Below are 21,414 nucleotides of genomic sequence, written 5' to 3' on the forward strand. Positions count from 1 at the left end.
GCCTGGAAATGTTGCCTTACAATAGGCATTACGTGAGCCATCCTTTCTTGCAGCTGGGAAACATGCTCAATGACACTTCGGTGCGGCGCGACCTCGGCTTCCCAGGTTTCATTGGCGAGGTCCAGGAGCCCTCGTGGATGTCGGCCATACAGGAGATCAAACGGCAAGAAGCCAGTGGAGGCCTGCGGGACTTCTCTGATAGAAAAAGAGTAGGAACGGGAGCAGATAGTCCCAGTCCCAACTGTCCTTCTCAACAACCCTCTTGAGCATTCAGTCAAGGTCTTGTTAAAGCACTCCACCAGCCTATCGGTTTGCAGATTGTAAATGGAGGTTCGCAGCTGGGCGGTCTGGAGGACTCAACACAGCTCCCGCATTACTGTGCTCATAAACAGGGTCCCTTGGTCTGTCAAAATCTCCTTGGGCAAACAGGTCATAGCAAAGACATAGACAAGCTCCCGGGCGATACTCTTAGCTAAAGCTTTCCTTAGTGGCACTGCTTCCGGGTATCGGGTCATGTAGTGCATGACCACTAAGATGTACTGATGGCCAAGTGCTAATTTAACGAGGGGACCTAACAGGTCCATAGAAATCCTCTCAAAGGGGATTTCTATCACAGGTAAGGGAACTAATGGGTTTTGGAAGTGAAAAGTAGGAGCAGTTATCTGACAGGTGAGACAGGACCTACAATAATTTAGGATCTCTCGGTTACACCCTCACCAATAGAACCTCTGTAACACTCTCTCCTGAGTTTTCTCCACCCCCAGATGACAACCCCAAACATGCGAATGGGCCATGTCTAAAACGCTCCATCGGTAGGGTTCTGGAACTAACAACTGCTGTACTCTCTCTCCTCCTCTCAGTTTGGTCACCAGATACAATAACTTGCCATTTTCTGCAAAATGAAGGAACCTGGTGTCAGCCTCTGGCTCTTGAGCAACAGTCACATTCTCAAATGCCTCCTTCAATGTAAGGTCCTGGAGTAAACCAGTCCCAAAGTTCTCTTCGGGCACCCCTAAGTTAGGGAAGCTGGGCTCCTGTGTTACCATCTCATTCTCCACTCCAGCAAGGACACATAAAGGAAACTCCTTCACCTCTGATTTTGATGAAGTTGCCTTCCAAGGGCCCTGGTCCTCTGTCCAGCCCATTTTTGCCACAAGTTCCAGAACAGAGAAAAATCCTATTCCAGTATGACCGTATGAATTAAGTGTTTTACCACCCAACCTCATGGTTCTAATTACCACAGTCCGTTCCCATGGTTACTCTGGCTACAGGGTAGTCCTTGGCATCTCCGTGTATGCAGCGGATGCCAACAAACTCGTTAGGGATTAACTGGTGGGGCAGTGCACAGCTGATTGGAGTCACAAGACTCCCCGAGTCCAACAGTCCCATGAACATCACCGCATTGTCTGACACTGCACATGACTGGGGACCCTCACCGGGTTGACAGTCCACACTGCAGGCCGGGTAGGCATAGTAGGAGTAGCGCCTGCCTAGGCTACAGTCCATAGGCTCAGGGGGCATATGACACCAGGCGGCTACATCACCAGGATTGTGACACCGCAGACCACATCCTTCATGAAAGGCTTAGGGAGGGTTGGGACGCCACCCAGTTGTGGGTCTAGCCACTCTCCGTGATGAGCCCGCCCCCACTCGGGTATCCTAATATGGGGAAATAGCGAGGTCTGGTTTCCTGAGGGATTTCTCCACAACCTGGTATCTCTCAACCAGGCCAAGTCGTCTGCATTCTGGGGGGTCGCCCTGGGCAACCCAGGTCTGTATTGGCCTGGGGAGGGAGTGGACGAACCAGTCCATCAACACAAGATCAACTATTTGGGCCGGAGTAAGAGTCTCTGGCTGCAGCCACTTTTGAACCAGGTGCAACAGATTAAACATCTAGGAGCATGGGGGTTTATCACCAGCATATGTCCAGGAGTGGACTCGCTGAGCCCTTACAAACATTGTCACTCCCAGGCATGCCAAAATTTCAGTTTTTAATTTGCCACACTCTTTGGCATCCTGGAGGGCTGAAGTTGTAAAACGCCTTTTGGGGTTCACCAGTCAAATAGGGGGCCAGCACCTCTGCCCACTGCTCTGGCAGTAGCCTCTCATTTATCGCTACCCACTCGAACAGTCAGAAAGGCTTCAACATCATCCCCGGAATCATTTTCTGTTTTCCTGGCGTACGCTTCATCACCTGGAGACCGCCGGCCTTACACGAACTGCCTCTGCGAGGAGCTCCATTTGCCGTGTTCGCGCCTCCTGTTGCTGTCGCTGCTGCTGTAGCTGTTGTTGAAGCTGGTCATGTTAACAGTTTATTTGTCTCCTGTTGCGCCAAATTCTGTTGTTGACTGGTGAGCTGATGTTACTGCTGTACCTGGACGAGATGTTTCACAAGCTCCTCCATGCTGCCGGATGTCTCGCTCTGAATGGCCGATTTCACCAAGGACATGCAGTTGTCCTCAGCCTCTATGCTTGTTCCTGGAATGCTGCCTGCACTCAAAACATCATGTGTGAGGGGTTGACTCACTCAGCTGCTTCACGAGCTAGACACAGGAACAGTTCTGGTAGTAGTTCACCTGCTGGTTTATTATAGACAGCATAAACCGTAGCAGGGTTCAGCAAAACACACAGTGTCCTTAGCTCCTACGGGAGCCACGTAGGAGTTCCATCTCTCCCCAAAACACCACTCAGACTGACTCTTATGTCCAGTTATTTAACAATCCATGTGATGATCCCATGACCTTGACCTCACAAGGGTTCTGTCAGGACTCTGCAAGTGGAGATACAGTGGTCCTCCTCCCACCCACTCTATGAAGGTCCACTAAAACCAGCCCATAACATAACTTAACCCTCTCAATACATAGCGTACTGGAGTAAAATGATTCTGGATTTACATCACTGAAGCTAATATGCGCAGTGACACATATCTCCCTTTATATACTGAACCAATGACACAAAAGTAAAATGAAATGTATATTAAATGGAAAGAGGAAGGCATATCTAAAGAATCTAATGCTGTTTGCAGGGAATGCAGGGCAAACATTAGAAGAGTTAAAGCCAGTAATGAAGTGAGGCTTGCAAGGGAGACCAAAAGCAGTAAATAAGGACTTTGGGGGTATGTAAAATGCAAAAGAAACGTCAAAGATGCTATAGGGTTTTTACAGGATGAAAAGGGTAAAGTGTTCAAAAATGATGTTGAGAAGGCGAAACTTTTAAATTCCTATTTTGCATCTTTGTTCTCTAAAAAGAAAATATAACATCAATTGATCTTCACGGTGCCATCAAAGGAATAAAAGAATCAACACTATCTATAAACAGAGAGATGATGAGGGAACACTTTGCTAATTTACATGAACTTCAATCTCCTGGTCCAGATGAATTACATCCTAGGCACTGAAAGAGTGAGCAGAGGAAATTACAGACCTAGTAGTTAGAATCTTAGAACAATCATGGAGAACAGGAGAAGTCCCAGAAGATTGGAGAAGGGCAAATGCTGTCCCTATCTTCAAAAATGGAAAGAAGATGAAGCCAGGAAATTACAGGCCAGTGAGCCTTAGGCTGCCGTCACACTATCAGTATTTGGTCAGTATTTTACATCAGTATTTGTAAGCCAAAACCAGGAGTGGGTGATAAATGCAGAAGTGGTGCATATGTTTCTATTATACTTTTCCTCTAATTGTTCCACTCCTGGTTTTGGCTTACAAATACTGATGTAAAACACTGACCAAATACTGCTAGCATGACGGCAGCCTTACTTCTACACCAATAAAGATCTTTGAACAAATTATTAAAACAGCGTATATGTAAGTACTTGGATGAGAATACAGCTATTAACCAAAGCCAGCATGGGTTTATATCAAACAAGCTGAAGAGCAGACTCACCAAAACCTTGTCAGATGACAAATGCACTCGCAGGGTGCAGCAGGCCCCCGATAATAAATGCTAAAGCAGCACAGGTGCAAGCTACTGATGAGAGCAACCACCCACTCGCCCAAACATTAAAGGGGTTGGCTGCCTAGTAGCAAAAATGCACACAGGTAAGGCTTGCATAAGACACTATTCACACAGATAAATGTGATGCACAGTGTCTGGACAACCTATTGATCACGCCCATAATATTAGCAGGTGGGCTGTCCAGCACTATATATATATATATATATATATATATATATATATATATATATATATATATATATATATATATATATATATATATATATATATATATATATATATATATATATATACACACACACACACACATGCAACACACAAGAAACAACATAAAGAGGCCCTGCCGCACCCTGCAAAAAAGATGATAAAAAGTGCAAAAAAGATGAAAAATTAGATAATGTATATAATACATTAGATGAGGTGTTAGTTACAATTTTGACCAAAATGGATAAGCTTGCAACCCAACGTCAAGGGTCCTCATAAACTTGCAAGTCCTACTCTAATATCAAAAACAGCTAACATAGAAAAAACTCAAAAAAACAGAACATAAATGTTCGGCGAGTGGGTGGTTGCTCTTATCAGTAGCTTGCACCTGTGTTGCTTTAGCATTTATTATCGGGGTTCTGCTGCACCCTGCGAGTGCATTTGTCATCTGACAAGGTTTTGGTGAGTCTGCTCTTCATGTTTTTTTTGAGTTTTTCTATGTTAGCTGTTTTTGATATTAGAGTAGGATTTGCAAGTTTATGAGGACCCTTGACGTTGGGTTGCAAGCTTATCCATTTTGGCCAAAATTGTAACTAATACCTCATCTAATGTATTATATACATTATTTAATTTTTCATCTTTTTTTGCACTTTTTACCATCTTTTTGCAGGGTGCGGCAGGGCCCCTTTATGTTGTTTCTTGTGTGTTGCATATATATATATATATATATATATATATATATATATATATATATATATATATATATATAGTGCTGGACAGCCCACCTGCTAATACTATGGGCCTGATCAATAGATTGTCCAGACACTGTGCATCACATTTATCTGTGTGAATAGTGTCTTATGCAAGTCTTACCTGTGTGCATTTTTGCTACTAGGCAGCCAACCCCTCTAATGTTTGTGCGAGTGGGTGGTTGCTCTCATCAGTAGCTTGTACCTGTGCTGCTTTAGCATTTATTATCGGGGGCCTGCTGCACCCTGCGAGTGCATTTGTCATCTGACAAGGTTTTGGGGAGTCTGCTCTTCATGTTGTGTTTTTTTGAGTTTTTCTATGTTAGCTGTTTTTGTATCAAACAAGCCAATGCCAGACTAATCTAATTTCCTTCCATGATGGAATCATTGACTGGGTGGATCAGGAAAATGCTGTAGATTTAGTATATCTTGTCAGAAAAGCATTAGATAAAGTATCTCATACTATCCTTATTGAAAAAATGACCAAGTATGGGATTCACAAGGCTATGGTTAGGTGGATTCATAACTGGCTCAGTGATTGCACTTCAAGAATGGTAATAAATGGTGGCACGTCCAATTAGAAGAGTGTTTAAACTGGGGTATCACAAGGCTCTGTTCTGGCCCAGTGTTGTTCATCATTTTTTATGAATTAGATAAAGGAACTGAAGGTAAACGAATAAAATTTTCAGATGATGCAAAGCTAGGAGGGATAGCTAACACTAGAGAAGACAGAGAAAGGATTTAGAATAATCTAGATAAGCTTGAACAATAGGCAGCGACTAATAGAATGGTATTTCACAGGGAAAAATGCAAGATTCTGCATCTGGTCAAGAAAAACAAAAAATACATCTACAGAATGGGAGGAATAGAACTAAGCAACAGCACATGTCAAAAAGACTTATCGTATATACTGGAGTACAAGTCGACCAGAGTATAAGCCAAAGCACCTAATTTTGCCACTAAAAACCTGGGAAAACTTATTGACTCGAGTATAAGTCAGGTATGCATTGGCCCCTCATCATTATGCTGGTATGGCTCCCCATCCTTGTACGCATGGCTCACCGTCCCTGTCCTTGTATGCATGGCTCCTTATCCCCTATCCTTGAATGCATGGTTCCTATTAAAAAAAAACTCACAATCTACTTACCTTCCATGCGCGCCCTCGCTGCATCTCGTTCCGGCTCCAGCAGCTCTTCCGACCGAGTGATCACGTGTCCCCGCTCATTAATGAATATTCACTCCACACCTATGGAGTGGAGATGGGGTGTATATTCATTACCTTAATGAGCGGGGGACACGTGATCGCTCGGCCAGAAGACTGGCACCAGAAGTAGATGCAGGCAGTGAGGGTGAGCAGGGAAGGTAACTAGGATGTGTGCTGGAAGCCAGCGGCTGCAACTGTGCGCGCTATAAGAGAAATGAATATTCACTGGCAGAGCGGTGAATATTAATTTCTCTTTAGCAACGAGCACAGTTACAGCAGCAGCCGCCAGCTCCTGCCTTTGTATCCCACTGCTCCCGCTCCCCCGCCGTGTTTCTGGGACAATGGCTCATGTATAAGCTGAGGGGAGTGTGTTCAGCAAAAAAATAGTGCTTATACACGAGTATATACGATATGCATACTAATAGATCACAGACTGCACGAGTCAACAGTGTGATGCAGCAGCAAAAAAGGCGAACATAGTTTTAGGATGTATTAAGAGAACTATAGAGTCTGGGTCACGTGAAATAATTATCCCCTCTACTCCTCGTTGGTTAGACCCCATCTGTATACTGTGTCCAGTTCTGGGCACATTTTAAAATAAAAATTGAAAAACTGGAGCAAGTTCAGAAAAGAGCTATCAGGATGGTGAGCGGACTGCAAAGTATGACTGCAAAGAAAGAGGAGACTTAAAAGCTGTGTACAAGTATATGAAGGAATGTCACAGTGTAGAGGGATCATCCTTACTCTCATTTGTATATGGAAACCCAAGAAGCAATGGAATGAAACTGAAAGGGAGAAGAAACACATTAGATATTAGAAAAAACTTTTTGACAGTGAGAGTGACCCATTAGTGGAACAAGCTGGCACAAGAGGTGGTGAATTCTCCTTCAATGAAAGTATTCAAACAGAAGCTGGGCAGACATCTGTCTGAGATGGTTTAGTGAATCCTGCGCTACACTGAGCAGCGGGTTGGACACAATGACCTTTGATGTCCCTTCCAACTCTATCATTCTATGAGTCTATGAAATGTCCCCATCCTGGTTCCATCTAGTAATAATGTCCCCATCCTGGTTCCTCATCTTATAGTAATGTCACCTTCCTGGTCCCATCTTATGGTACTGTCCCCATCCTGGTCCCAAATTATAGTAATGTCCCAATGTTGGTTCTCGTCTTATAAAAATGTCCTCATCCTGGTCCCATCTTATAGAAATGTCCCCATTCTGGTTCTTTTCTTGTAATAATGTACCTTATTCTGCTGCTGTTTAAAAACGCATAAAAAATTACCCTCACCTGACCTTGCTCCCTCTTCCTCCTCCATAGCCAACAACGTCATGTGCAGTCGAGCCCCGCAATGTCAGCTGCTGGCCTCTGATTGGCCAGTGGATTGTATTGGTATTGTGGAGCAGAAAGCTGGTGTTTGCACCGCAATACATCTCAATTGAATGTGCGTCCATGTTCAGTTAAAAAGAAGCGCTGACATAGGCAGGCCCCTGGTTTGCTGGATGCGATTGTCTCACAGCAGCGTGTTTGAGACACCTGACCAAGAGCAAGTAAAGCTAAACACAATCGACCTTAAAGGTACAAATTTCAGTTAAATGGTTTGTCCATCACTAGACATTCACTGCTTAATCGATTCAGAGCCCTAATCAACATAAGGTTTATACTCACCTCCTACAGCAGTGCTGATCCATCGATCACGGCGCTGATGTTCTGGAGGAATTTTGCAGGCAAAAAACGTGTGCACAGTGGCTACAGCCAGCACGTGGCACAAGTCATGGGAACAGCGCTGCTGCGAGAAGAGAGTACACACACAGTTTTTTTTTTTCCTGAATAAGTTAAGCAAGGGACATCTAGAAATGGAAAACCCTTTTAAGTTTGCCATTTTTGGAATATGCTTGTCACGTTCCATTATATAAAGGGTCATGAAATGGTCTGCTACATCAAGACCTATTGTTGTCAGAGCTGAGGTAATATGAGACCTAGCCTTAGTTATGGTCAGCTACCTATGAACCTCTAAATACCTTCTAAATCATTATCGATGCTTAAAGGTTATATCCTCCTGGCCAGAATTTTTACCAGGAGAATAGAAATGAGGCAAAAATTTTCATGAATGGATTTAGACATTAGATCCCCTGCCATGGTCCTGCTGGAGCTACTGCCAAACTTCATAGCAAGAGGTCCCTCATTTATAATTTGTAGTTTACCTTACACAACCTAGTCCTAGTCCTGTAGTCTCCACACCCCAGATCTGTCCTAAAGTCTAGAGGCACGGTTCAGAATCTATTCAATTAGGTTTCTTAAAAGAATAAAGGCTAAACATAAAGTACATCAAAGTATTACAGGGGCCACCTGTGTGGCCCAAAGTGGTCAGACCAGATCCACCTAATTCTACTAAATAAAGTCAGATCCCACTGCATCAGATATGCTGTGCAGCTTGGAGCCCGCATTATATATCTTCCTAACAGTATAGGCTGAATATATAAGTGACAACTTTTCAGCCATCAATGTTAAATTCGGGCTTGGAGGCCCTTGCCTATTGGGTATGTACAGTACAGACCAAAAGTTTGGACACACCTAATTTAACGATTTTTCATGACTATGAAAATTGTACATTCACACTGAAGGCATCAAAACTATGAATTAACACATGTGGAATTATATACTTAACAAAAAAGTGTGAAACAACTGAAATTATGTCTTATATTCTAGGTTCTTCAAGGTAGCCACCTTTTGCTTTGATGACTGCTTTGCACACTCTTGGCATTCACTTGATGAGCTTCAAGAGGTAGTCACCGGGAATGGTTTTCAATTCACAAGTGTGCCCTGTCAGGTTTAATAAGTGGGATTTCTTGCCTTATAAATGGGGTTGGCACCATCAGTTGTGTTGTGCAGAACTCTGGTGGATACACAGCTGATAGTCCTGCTGAATAGACTGTTAGAATTTGTATTATGGCAAGAAAAAAGCAGCTAAGTAAAGAAAAACGAGTGGCCATCATTACTTTAAGAAATGAAGGTCAGTCAGTCTGAAAAATTGGGAAAACTTTGAAAGTGTCCCTAAGAGCAGTGGCAAAAGTCACCTCTGCTTGTGAGGATAAGTTTATCCGAGTCACCAGCCTCAGAATTCGCAGGTTAACAGCAGCCCAGATTAGAGACCAGGTCAATGCCACACAGAGTTCTAGCTGCAGACACATCTCTACAACAACTGTTAAGAGGAAACTTTGTGCAGCAGGCCTTCATGGTAAAATAGCTGCTAGGAAACCACTGCTAAGGACAAGCAACAAGCAGAAGAGACTTGTTTGGGCTAAAGAACACAAGGAATGGACATTAGACCAGTGGAAAACTGTGCTTTGGTCTGATGAGTCCAAATGTGAGATCTTTGGTTCCAACCACCGTGTCTTTGTGCGACGCAGAAAAGGTGAATGTATGGACTCTACATGCCTTGTTCCCACCGTGAAGCATGGAGGAGGAGGTGTGATGGTGTGGAGGTGCTTTGCTGGTGACACTGTTGGGGATTTATTCAAAATTGAAGGCATACTGAACCAGCATGGCTACCACAGCATCTTGCAGCGGCATGCTATTCCATCCGGTTTGCGTTTAGTTGGACCATCATTTATTTTTCAACAGGACAATGACCTCAAACACACCTCCAGGCTGTGTAAGGGCTATTTGACCAAGATGGAGAGTGATGGGGTGCTACGCCAGATGACCTGACCTCCACAGTCACCAGACCTGAACCCAATCGAGATGTTTGGGGTGAGCTGGACCGCAGAGTGAAGGCAAAAGCGCCAACAAGTGCTAAGTATCTCTGAGAACTCCTTCAAGATTGTTGGAAGACCATTCCCGGTGACTACCTCTTGAAGCTCATCAAGAGAATGCCAAGAGTGTGCAAAGCAGTCATCAAAGCAAAAGGTGGCTATTTTGAAGAACTTAGAATATAAGACATATTTTCAGTTGTTTCACACTTTTTTGTTAAGTATATAATTCCACATGTGTTAATTCATAGTTTTGATGCCTTCAGTGTGAATGTACAATTTTCATAGTCATGAAAATACAGAAAAATCTTTAAATGAGAAGGTGTGTCCAAACTTTTGGTCTGTACTGTACATCCACGCTATTGTGCTGCTGGTAAGGCGTAGCAGCACAAACTTCATCCTGATTAGATTACTACTTCTAAGTGTAAGCATGATGTGGGGTCTACATGTCCATTATATGGTCAGGGGTCTCTAGAGTTTAATTACATGAAATCTTCTACTTATCCACTGAACACATGGAAAGCATAGCCCAATATGGAGCTGATCTACAGACTAACAAACTCATGTATATACATTGAGGGTGGGTGTGCAAAGAAGTAGGGCAAAAATGTCACCTCTAGATGTGCAAACATGGTAGCGGCAGACCCCAAAATACTGCATACTGCAGCAAAGAAAGGTGGTAGAGACAGACCCCAAAAGACTGCGGCAAAGAAAGGTGGTAGCGACAGACCCCAAAAGACTGCAGGAAATAAAGGTGGTCCTATAAAGTACTGACTGGGGCTGAATCCAAATGCACCTCACAATGTTCAGATTTATATTATTAAAGTTTTTCAAATTTACACTTCACAGATGCTCGCTACTTTGTGCTGGTGTCACATAAAATCCCAATAAAAACATTTAAGTTTGTGGTGTAACATGAAAAATGTGGAAAAGTTCTTGGGGTATGAAGAATTTTTCAAGGCACTGTGGAGCTGTAACTACTGAATGTAGTGATCTTCCAGGTGATGGGCTGTCCCGTAGTGTAGGCCATGTCTCCATAGCCTTCATACCCTCATGTGGTTCCATCTTCAGTCTCGGTGATGTCCTCCGCAGCATTGTACAGGCAGGGATCCTCATCATCACGGAATTTCCTGTTCACAGGAGCTTACAATCTAATTAGATCTAGCAAACCCTACACGTGGCGCATGTGACTGAAGCACAGGTGTCCATTCTCAGGCACAACATAATGTGTAGGACGCTCAGCCTGCTGCTACCCCACAGACATTATTTGGAGGTGTACCTAAAGGACACATCACTAGTTATACCCAAAATAAAAGCTAAAAAAAATGTAAAAAGTTATAATTCCCATGTGAGTGATGTCAGAATCCCATAACAGATAAGGCAGTCACAGGGTCCTCGAGCCATCATGGATATGCAGACCCCTCTTCTACAATCTGTGTGCTGGGACTCGCAGGGTGGTCTCGACCCAGGGCTCGGATGGCTCCTGTTGAAATGTAAAATCTGTTGGCTGCAGGGTCAATTCTGGACAACCATTTGCATCTCTTCCACAAGTCTCCTAAATTCTTTTTTGTCTTTGCCATTTTCAGTTCACGATGACCTGTCAATGCCCAGACGATTTTCTAAACCCGAATACCAACAATTCTTTGCAGGAATGCACAAAAAGTCCTTGGAGGCGGCAGATGCAATACCACAGCCGGAGAGGGAGCTACCAGCAATATCCAACCAGCCAGAAAACAGCGAGAGGACAGAAGCGGATCCACCAAGCTCCATCACTGAGGAGGAACTGAGAGAGAACAGCATTGCTGCCCTGCGAGCACGGGCTCAAGAACACAGCGCCAAAGTCCTCCAGAGCACGAACTGTGAGACTCCTGCCAGAAAGCAGGATGGAGGAGAGGAAGGTGGCGAGGAAGGACAGTCACAGGGAGACCAATGCAAAGCTTCATTGTGAAGGACTGGGAAGGGTCTGTGTCCACGTGGTAGCATGCATGCGGTGGGCAGCAGAGCGGTGGCAGGAAGGGGACAGGTGTAAATATTGTACAGAGACATTACATTCCCATAGGTCTGACCTGCAGTATAATAAAGCTGGATGTACATAGTGAGGCGCTGTGTGCACACAACAGTTGGTACAGATTCACCACAGGGGTCTGGGCTGTGAGGAAAGGGCAATGGAAGCCCACCCTGCTGTCAGATGCCCATCAGTGCACAGATGGAAGTGAAAGCTGCACAGGTTACGGATTGGAGGGCTGCAGACAGTCCATAGCACCTCTCATCACTTCTCTCCTGCACTCTACTGTCTCATTACACGACTCAAGTCCCAGTGCCCATCAGGTCCAAGCTTTAATTCCAGGTCATGAAACTGCAAAAAGAAGAAGAGCAATAAGCAGGTGCCCGGCAAACAACCGTACCAGTGCTCCGTAAGATGCTCGCACTCACACATATAAAAGTGCCAGCGCTGCCCCATATACCCCAGGAATAATACTACCTGCCCTCACACATATAACAGTGCCAGCACTTTCCCAGATGTCCCTCCAGTAATAAAACTGCCAGCCCTCACAAATATAACAGTGCCAGCGCTGCCCCAGATTCCTCCCAAAATAATACTGCCTGCCCTCTCACATATAACAGTGCCAGTGCTCTCCCAGATACCCACACTAATAATACTGCCAGCACTCTCACATAACGGTACCAGCGCTCCCCCAAATGTCCACACTAATACTGCCTGTATGCACACATATAACAGTGCCAGCGCTCCATAAGATGCCCGAACTAATACTACCTGCACTCTCACAAATAACAGTGCCAGCACTGCCCCAGATGCCTACACTAATAATACTGCCTGCATCCACAAATATAACAGGGCCAGCACTCCCCCAGATGCTTGCACTATTAAAACTGCCTGCACTCACAAAGTTAACATTACCAGCTCTTCCCCAAGATGCCCACACTAATAATACTGCCTGCACTCACAAACATAACAGTGTCAGTGTCGCCCCAGATGCCCGCACTAGTAATACTATCTGCACTCACAAATATAACAGGGCCAGCACTCCCTAAGATGCCCACACTAATAATACTGCCTGCACTCACAAACATAACAGTGTCAGTGTCGCCCCAGATGCCCGCACTAGTAATACTATCTGCACTCACAAATATAACAGGGCCAGCACTCCCTAAGATGCCCGCACTAATGATACTGCCTGAAGTCACACATATAACAGTGCCAGCACTCCCCCACATGGCCACACTAATACTGCCTGAACTCACAAATAAAACAGTGCCAGCGCTCGCCAAGATGCCTGCATTAATAAAACTGCCTGCACTCACAAATAAAACAGTGCCAGCGCTCGCCAAGATGCCTGCATTAATAAAACTGCCTGCACTCACAAATAAAACAGTGCCAGCGCTCGCCAAGATGCCTGCATTAATAAAACTGCCTGCACTCGCAAATAACAGTGCCAGCGCTGCCCCAGATACCTGCACGAATACTACTGCCTGCACTCACAAATATAACAGTGCCAGTGCTCCCCAGATGAGTCCAGTAATAATACTGCCTGGGCTCACATATATAACAGTGCCAGCACAGTCCCAGATGCCCCAAGAGATTCAAAGCAGAAGAGAGTTGCACGATCATAGCCTTTCCTTGCTCACAACGATGTAGCTCTGTGCTCCTTAGTGACCTGGCACACAGGCAGACCCGCAACCTTTGATGACTGGCACAGACCACGACATGTAGGAATATACATTGGTTATGTGAATGCTGTCTGACCTGAAAAGACCTGCACCTGCAAAAGACCTGTCACCCCCAAAGCCAAACTTGTTCCCCTGCTCCAGGACTGTATACTGTGAGGGTCACCTCTCTGAGGCTGTGTCCACATCCCACGCTAGAATGTATACTGTGAGGGTCACCTCTCTTAGGCCAAGTCCACGTCCCACAGAAGGATGTATACTGTGAAGGTCACCCCTCTAAGGCTATATCCACGTCCCACACTAGGATGTACACTGTGAGGGTCACCTCTCTGAGACTGCGTCCACATCCCATGCTAGGCTGTATGTTGTGAGGGTCACCGCTCTGAGGTTATGACCACGTACCACACTAGGATGAGCACTGTCGGGGTCACCTCTCTAAGGCTGCACCCACGTCCCACGCTAGGATGTATACTGTGAGGGTCAACTCTCTGAGGCTGGTCTGTGTCCCACACTAGATGTATACTGTGAGGGTCACATCTCTGAAGCTGCGCTTGTGACCCACGCTAGCATGTATACTGTGAGGGTCAACTCTCTGAGGCTGGTCTGTGTCCCACACTAGATGTATACTGTGAGGGTCACCTCTCTGAAGCTGCGCTTGTGACCCACGCTAGCATGTATACTTTGAGGGTCATCTCTCTGAGGCTGCGTCCACATCCCATGCTAGGATGTATACTGTGAGGGTTACCTCCCTGAGGCTGCGCCTGTGCCCCACGCTAGGATGTATTCTGTGAAGGTCACCTCTCTGAGCTGCGCCTGTGTCCCACGCTAGGATGTATACTGTGAGGATCGCCTCTCTGAGGCTGCACCTGTGTCCCACGCTGGGATGTGTACCGTGAAGGGCACCTCTCTGGGGCTGTGCCTGCGTCTCACACTAGAATGTATATTGTGAGGGTCACCTTTCTGAGGCTGTGTCGGTGTCCCACGCTGATCAGTGTCATTCCCAGTTGTCTGCAGCGTGTATACAACTCAACCTCTGTGTCCTCGCTAAGTGCGCTGCTTGCCTCATCCAGGACTGACACAAAGGGAGGAAAAAGGAGAGATGAGTCCTCATCTATATAATCTCCAGCCAGCCGCACTCCCAGGATAAGCACGCATCTCCAGGCACGCTTTGCCAGCTCACCTGCATATTTTGGCTCTAGGTAAAAGAGCCGAGAAAATGCCAAACGCTGCATTTCTCCAGGTGACAGAATCTCCGACCTGAAGGAACGAAGGACATATAATACGTATGTAGTCAGTGCACTCCAATATGAGGCGGTAGCAGTCAGCAGACTCACCACTTCCAATCCACTTTATTGTCCAGACCTCCTGTTCTGCTCAATAAACATGTCTGCAGTGAAAAATAACCAAGGTTAACGGATATCGGCAAAGGATCAAATATCTACAAGTGATCCACATCACAATCTGTCTATGAGAAACATGTACGGAGAAAGGTGACACACGAACACTGTCCACCTATGTGTATGTGGAGGGTTAGACTCACTTGTGGACTACACAGATCATACATGTGTATATAATGGAAGGCGTGGGTCACACGTGGACTACACATATATCTGTAAATATAGTGGAGGGTTAGGGTCACATGTGGACTACAAAGATCACACGTGTGTAGTGGAGGGTGAGGGTCACATATGGACTACAAAGATCATACATCTGCATACACAGTGGATGGTGAGGGTCACATGGACTACACATATCATACATGCATACATGTGTATATAGTGGTTGGTGAGGGCCATACGTGGACTACACAGATCATACATGTGTATATAGTGGAGAGTGAGGGTAACACGTTGACTACACAGATAATACATCTGAGCTTATATAGCGGAGGGTGAGGGTCACACGTGGACTACGCAGATCATGCATGTGTATATAGGGGAGGGTGAGGGTCACATGTGGACTACACAGATGATGCATATGTTTATAGTGGAGGGTGAGGGTCACATGTGGCCTACACAGATCATACATGTGTATATAGTGGAGGGTGAGGGTAACTAGTGGACTACACAGATCATACATCTGTGCTTATATAGTGGAGGGTGAGGGTCACACGTGGACTACACGGATCATACATGTGTATAACGTAGAGTGTGAGAGTCACACGTGGACTACACAGTTCACGCATGTGTTTATAGTGGATGGTGAGGGTCACATGTGGACTACACAGATCATGCATGTCTATATAGTGGAGGGTGAGGGTCACACCTGGACTAAACAGATCATACATCTGCATATATAGTGGAGGGTGAGTGTCACACATGAACTACACAGATCATGCATGTGTATATAGTGGAGAGTGAGGGTAACACGTTGACTACACAGATAATACATCTGAGCTTATATAGCGGAGGGTGAGGGTCACACGTGGACTACACAGATCATGCATGTGTATATAGTGGAGGGTGAGGGTCACATGTGGACTACACAGATGATGCATGTGTTTATAGTGGAGGGTGAGAGTCAGGTGGACTACACAGATTATACATGTGTATATATAGTGGAGGGTGAGAGTCACACGTGGACTACACAGATCATGCATGTGTTTATAGTGGATGGTGAAGTTCACACGTGAACTACACAGATAATTTTTTGTGTATATAGTGGAGGGTGAGGTTCACACGAGGACTACACAGGTCATACATGTATATATAGTGGAGTGTGATGGCCACACATGGACTACACAGATCATGCATCTGTATATAGAGTAGATTGAGGGCCACACATGGACTACACAGATCATACATCTGTGCATCTATAGTGGAGGATGAGGGTCACACATGGACTACACAAATCACACATCTGCATATATAGTGGAGGGTGAGGGTCACACGTGGACTACACAGATAATGCATGTGTATATAGTGGAAGGTGAGGGTCAAAAGTGGACTGCACACATGATGCATGTGTTTATAGTGGAGGGTGAAGGTCACATGTGGACTACACAGATGATGCATGTGTTTATAGTGGAGAGTGAGGGTAACACGTTGACTACACAGATCATACATCTGAGCTTATATAGCGGAGGGTGAGGGTCACACGTGGACTACACAGATCATGCATGTGTAATATAGTGGAGGGTGAAGGTCACACAGACCATACATCTGTATACATATAGTGGAGGGTGAGGGTCACACGTGGGCTACACAGATCATGCATTTGTATATAGTGGAGGGTTAGGGTCACGCATGGACTACACAGATCATACATCTGTATATATAGTGGAGGTTGAGAGCTACACATGGACTACACAGATCATACATGTGTATATAGTGGAGGGAGAGGCACACGTGGACTACACAGATCATACATGTGTATCTAGTAGATCGTGAGGGTCACCTGTGAACCTCACAGATGATAAATTTGCATATGGTGGAGGGTGAGAGTCACACACGGACTACGCAGATCATACATCTGTATATATAGTGGAGGGTGAGGGCCACACGTGGACTGCACAGGTCATACATCTCTGTGTGTGTGTGTATATATATATATATTAGTGGAGGGTGAGGATCACACGTGGACCCCACTCATCATACATCAGTATATAGTGGAGGGTGAGGGCCACTCGTGGATTACACAGATCAGACATGTGTATATAGTGGAGGGTGAGAGTCACATGTGACAACACATAATTTCTGTAGTTTCTTACCAGCCCTGACATATCCAATGACCTCAGAATCCTGTCATCATCAACATGTCCTGAAGGCAGAGAGGAGGAGGGATTAGAAGCAGATCTGGAGACCCTCTGCACCCCACTTATACAAATGAGCTTCATGTTGCTGCTATTACAGAAGGTCTGGCCCCACAGTTGTAAGTGGGTGAGTTACAAAACACATGCTCCAGGCCACTGCCTGCATGACGTGGCCTCTGATTGCTATGTGCCCTTTTGTGTAGGGATAAGTATGTGCTCAACTTAAAAGTCAAGGTAACATGAAGTCTGAGATAAAACGTGTCTGTACCACCGACGCCAAGAGGTTGAAAAGTAGCAGCTCGCACCTGAATTCGGGTAAACTTCATTCAAAGGGTAAATTACCTGAAATCAGAGACAGAAAATGTATTATTCTGCTGTATCTTCTGTCTATGATTCAGAACAATGAGACAAGAGTAGGTTCATTTAAAAACATGTACTTTATACACACTATATAGATAGCCACGGATATCTGTGACACAATACAAACAAAGCCACAGATATCTGTGACATAATACAAACAGCCACGGATACCTGTGACACTACATACAACAGACTACTACATACCGAGCCACATATCTGTGACACAATACAAACAGAGCTTTGGATATCTGTAACACAACACAAATAGAGCCACAGATATACACTGCTCGTAAAAAGTTAGGGATATTTGGCTCTCAGGCAAAATTTATAGAAAACGTAAAAAGTTGCCGTTCCAGTGATATTTTATCCTGACAGTAGGGAGCAGCGATGGTGATTTTCTCATCTCAAACAATTTATTGAACCATAAGCCATCACCAGTGGTGGTATACCCCAACTATAAATGTCACTGTGTCAATAACTTGTCCTGTGGCCTTCAGCAACAATTACATCTGACAACGATGTCTCCTGCTGGTCACAAGTGAAGTTGTCTGCTTTAGTACCACACACTTTTTGAAGGGCGGCTCTCAGATCATTGAGTTTCTGGGGTAGAGAGTTACGAGCCTCTACACAGCAACTCAGCTGATCCCATAGGTTTTCAATGGGATTTAGATCTGGAGAAAGTGCAGGCCACTCCATCTGAGGTGCCCCAGACTCCAGCGCTTTCCCTTAATGATGCGACCTTGATGAGCTGGAGCATTGTCGTCCCTGAACATGAGGCCCGGTGTTGTTCATGCAAAGGCACAATGACTGGGTTAATCATGCTATTCTAGTACTAGAGGCTTGTCACACAGTGTAGGGCAGTACTGTATGGATTAGATACAACTGCCCACACTAACACCACTACTAAAGGCTCGTCTGGTGGAAACAGTGGCTGGTGCATAGCGCTCTCCTGGACGTCTCCATCATCATTTCTGCTCAGCGTGAATGGACTTTCATCAGTGAACAGCACTGAGGACCCTGGTCCCTTGCCCAGCGTAGAAGCTCCCTGTGGTGACGCATGTGTCTCGTGGTGGAGTCAGATACCTTGCAGGTGGTCCATCACGCAGACCACGCTGTTGTTAACCGTTTTGAATGGTCTGACACGACACTTGGATGACTCTCACCTCCCTTAAATGTGCCTGGAGTTGTGTGGCATTCATCATCATCATCCGGTACAGAAGAGCATTGTTCAAAATCAAAACCTCCCTGATAAAGTACATAGAATGCCCAGAATGTCAGATACACTCATGTCTGTATTTATATGGCTCACACACCTTTTATGCTTGTGTGTGTATTTTGGCATATTTTACCTTTCATACAGAAAAATGTAAATACATACAGACCTCTCCAGGGAGGGGACATGTCCACCTCACATTGAATATATGGGACTAATTATTACTGAAGAATAGAAAAACTAATTAAAAGAGGGGAATTAAGAGATGGAGAGAGCTGACACTTCAACTCTTTTGAAGTAGGAGCCCACTGCAGTGAACATTTAAATACAGCAGGGAGATTTGCTGGGAAAGAGATACACAGTCTTAAATCTGTATATTCAAGAGGCAGAAAAGTGGAAAAACGAACAATTTCAGAGCTAAAGGGGTATTCCCTCTGTTCTAATATCCTATCCCAAAATGTAGAAGGTGTAATAATAATTATAATAACAAATACCTCCAATTAGAAATGTAGTATAGTTCTTCTGAATCGCAATTTCTCTTTCCTCACGTGCAGGACCTTAGGTATCCATGGTTACGACCACTGATATAGTGACAGCTAGTTGCTAGTGGTCGTAACCATGGATACCCAAGATACTGCAATGCCTGCACATGAGGAAAGAGACAGCGAATCAGAAAAACTATACTATATATCTAATTGGAGGTATTTGCTAATAATATTATTATTACACCTACTACATATTGGGATAGGATCTTGGAGATGGGAATACCCCTTTAACTCTTGTTCTCTTAAAAGAAAAATGGATGATTGCAATTACACACTCTATCTCCGGTTTCCAGATATGAATATTGGGCTTTGCATTGATATATATTTTCAGTGTCGTAGGGAAGTGATGAACATTCCTTAACATCACCTTAAGGCCATTCTAACCCCTCCATATCAATATTGTACCGACAGATGATGCTATCCATGCCATGTTTCATTTCTATAGGCAGATAAAATCATGATAAGAAACATGATCACGATATCTACCGCCTGGTACCACCAGGGGCGAAGATATCCTTAAGTTGGGGACCTCATAAAATTCTGAAAGTTCTAGCACATCCCACAACGAGCCCCTACATTAGCTCACCAAGAGGAGGTGTAGCAGTGGGCTAATGAAAATGAAAGTTTGGGTCTCTGACATTGTCATTCTGGAAGACACAGTTCACTGTGAGAGTGGTCCATTTTCCTAATCAGAGTGCTTACCTCCATAAAGATAAGAGCCATTAGCAGATGAAGCGATTATTTTCCCAGAGAGACAATGATCATTCACCAATACTACAATACTATAAGTTCAGCCAGTGATGCACATTTAGGATTTTACCAGGAGCTCGTGATTTTGATTTGTTATGATAAGAAGTTATTATTACTGTTTAACTGTTAACTACTGAGGAAAATAAGAGAATATGATGTGATGATGTAAAGTGATTGATTGACAATATGTTTTAAATCATGATAGTATATTTTAATAAAAAATGTTATAGTTAAAAAAAAAGTTAAGACCCATTCAGCAATATCAGGTTTAGTACATCTCTTTTGTTAACTCTTATTTCATGTAGCTGTATATATAATATTCTTTTGTTCCCATAATCTTGTATGTTTTTACAAACACCATCTATCTTTCCAGATTAAATATATAAAATGTAATACCTCAGTTCTTCTTGCTCTGTAAACCACATGCCATGAAGCCATATGTTGCCTGAAACGGGTGTTCAATTGGTCTGCATAAACTACTGGTGGTGGCAGCTAGTAGTTCTTTTGTTCTTGTGGAGCTAGCAGTTATACACTGCTCAAAAAAATGAAGGGAACAGTAAAATCCCACATCCTAGATATCACTGAATGAAATATTCCTGTTGCAAATCTTTATTCATTACATAGTGGAATGTGTTGAGAACAATAAAGCATAAAAATGATCAATGTAAATCAAAATTATTATCCCATGGAGGTCTGGGTTTGGAATGATAATCAGAGTGGAAAATCAAATTACAGGCTGATCCAACTTCGGTGGAAATGCTTCAAGACAAGGAAATGATGCTCAGTAGTGTGTGTGGCCTCACGTTCCTGTGTGACCTCCCTACAATGCATGGGCATGGTCCTCATGAGGCGGTTGATGCTTTCCTGGGGGATCTCCTCTCAGACCTGGATTAAAGCATCATTCAACTTCTGGACAGTCTGTGGTACAACGTGCCGTTGGTGGATGGAACCAGACATGATGTCCCAAATGTTCTTGATTCACTTTAGGTCTGGGGAAAGAGCAGGCCAGTCCACAGCATCAATGCCTTCATCATGCCAAAATTGTTGACACACTTCAGCCACATCAGGCATAGCATTGTCATGAATCAGATGGAACCCAGGGCTCACTGCACCTCCATATGGTCTCACAATGGGTCTGAGGTTTTCATCCACGTACCTAATGGTAGCCAGGGTACATCTGGTTAGCACATGGAGGGTGTGCGGCCCTCCAAAGAAGTGCCTCTCCACACCATTACTGACCCACTG

General features: G+C 44.5%; 2 protein-coding genes across 18 annotated transcripts in view; one reads left to right on the forward strand and one right to left on the reverse strand.

The window, feature by feature from the left end:
- Positions 1-11,811, forward strand: part of VSX2 (visual system homeobox 2) — a 153,338-nt gene extending 141,527 nt beyond the window's left edge. The window contains exon 5 of the mRNA XM_077267422.1: positions 11,450-11,811. Coding sequence (XP_077123537.1) covers positions 11,450-11,811 — 362 coding nt within the window. The remainder of the gene's footprint in view (positions 1-11,449) is intronic.
- The window catches only part of ABCD4 (ATP binding cassette subfamily D member 4), a 179,362-nt gene continuing 168,264 nt past the window's right edge, over positions 10,317-21,414 (reverse strand). For all 17 annotated transcript variants that reach the window (XM_077267421.1, XM_077267406.1, XM_077267407.1 and 14 more), the window contains 6 exons: positions 17,607-17,643; positions 17,260-17,309; positions 14,885-14,937; positions 14,731-14,807; positions 14,507-14,622; positions 10,317-12,219 (listed from right to left, as the gene is read on the reverse strand). In XM_077267421.1, coding sequence (XP_077123536.1) covers positions 12,151-12,219; positions 14,507-14,622; positions 14,731-14,807; positions 14,885-14,937; positions 17,260-17,309; positions 17,607-17,643 — 402 coding nt within the window. In that variant the 3' untranslated portion in view covers positions 10,317-12,150. The remainder of the gene's footprint in view (positions 12,220-14,506; positions 14,623-14,730; positions 14,808-14,884; positions 14,938-17,259; positions 17,310-17,606; positions 17,644-21,414) is intronic.

The sequence above is a fragment of the Ranitomeya variabilis genome, chromosome 1 (assembly GCF_051348905.1).
Source record: "Ranitomeya variabilis isolate aRanVar5 chromosome 1, aRanVar5.hap1, whole genome shotgun sequence".
Lineage (NCBI taxonomy): Eukaryota > Metazoa > Chordata > Amphibia > Anura > Dendrobatidae > Ranitomeya > Ranitomeya variabilis.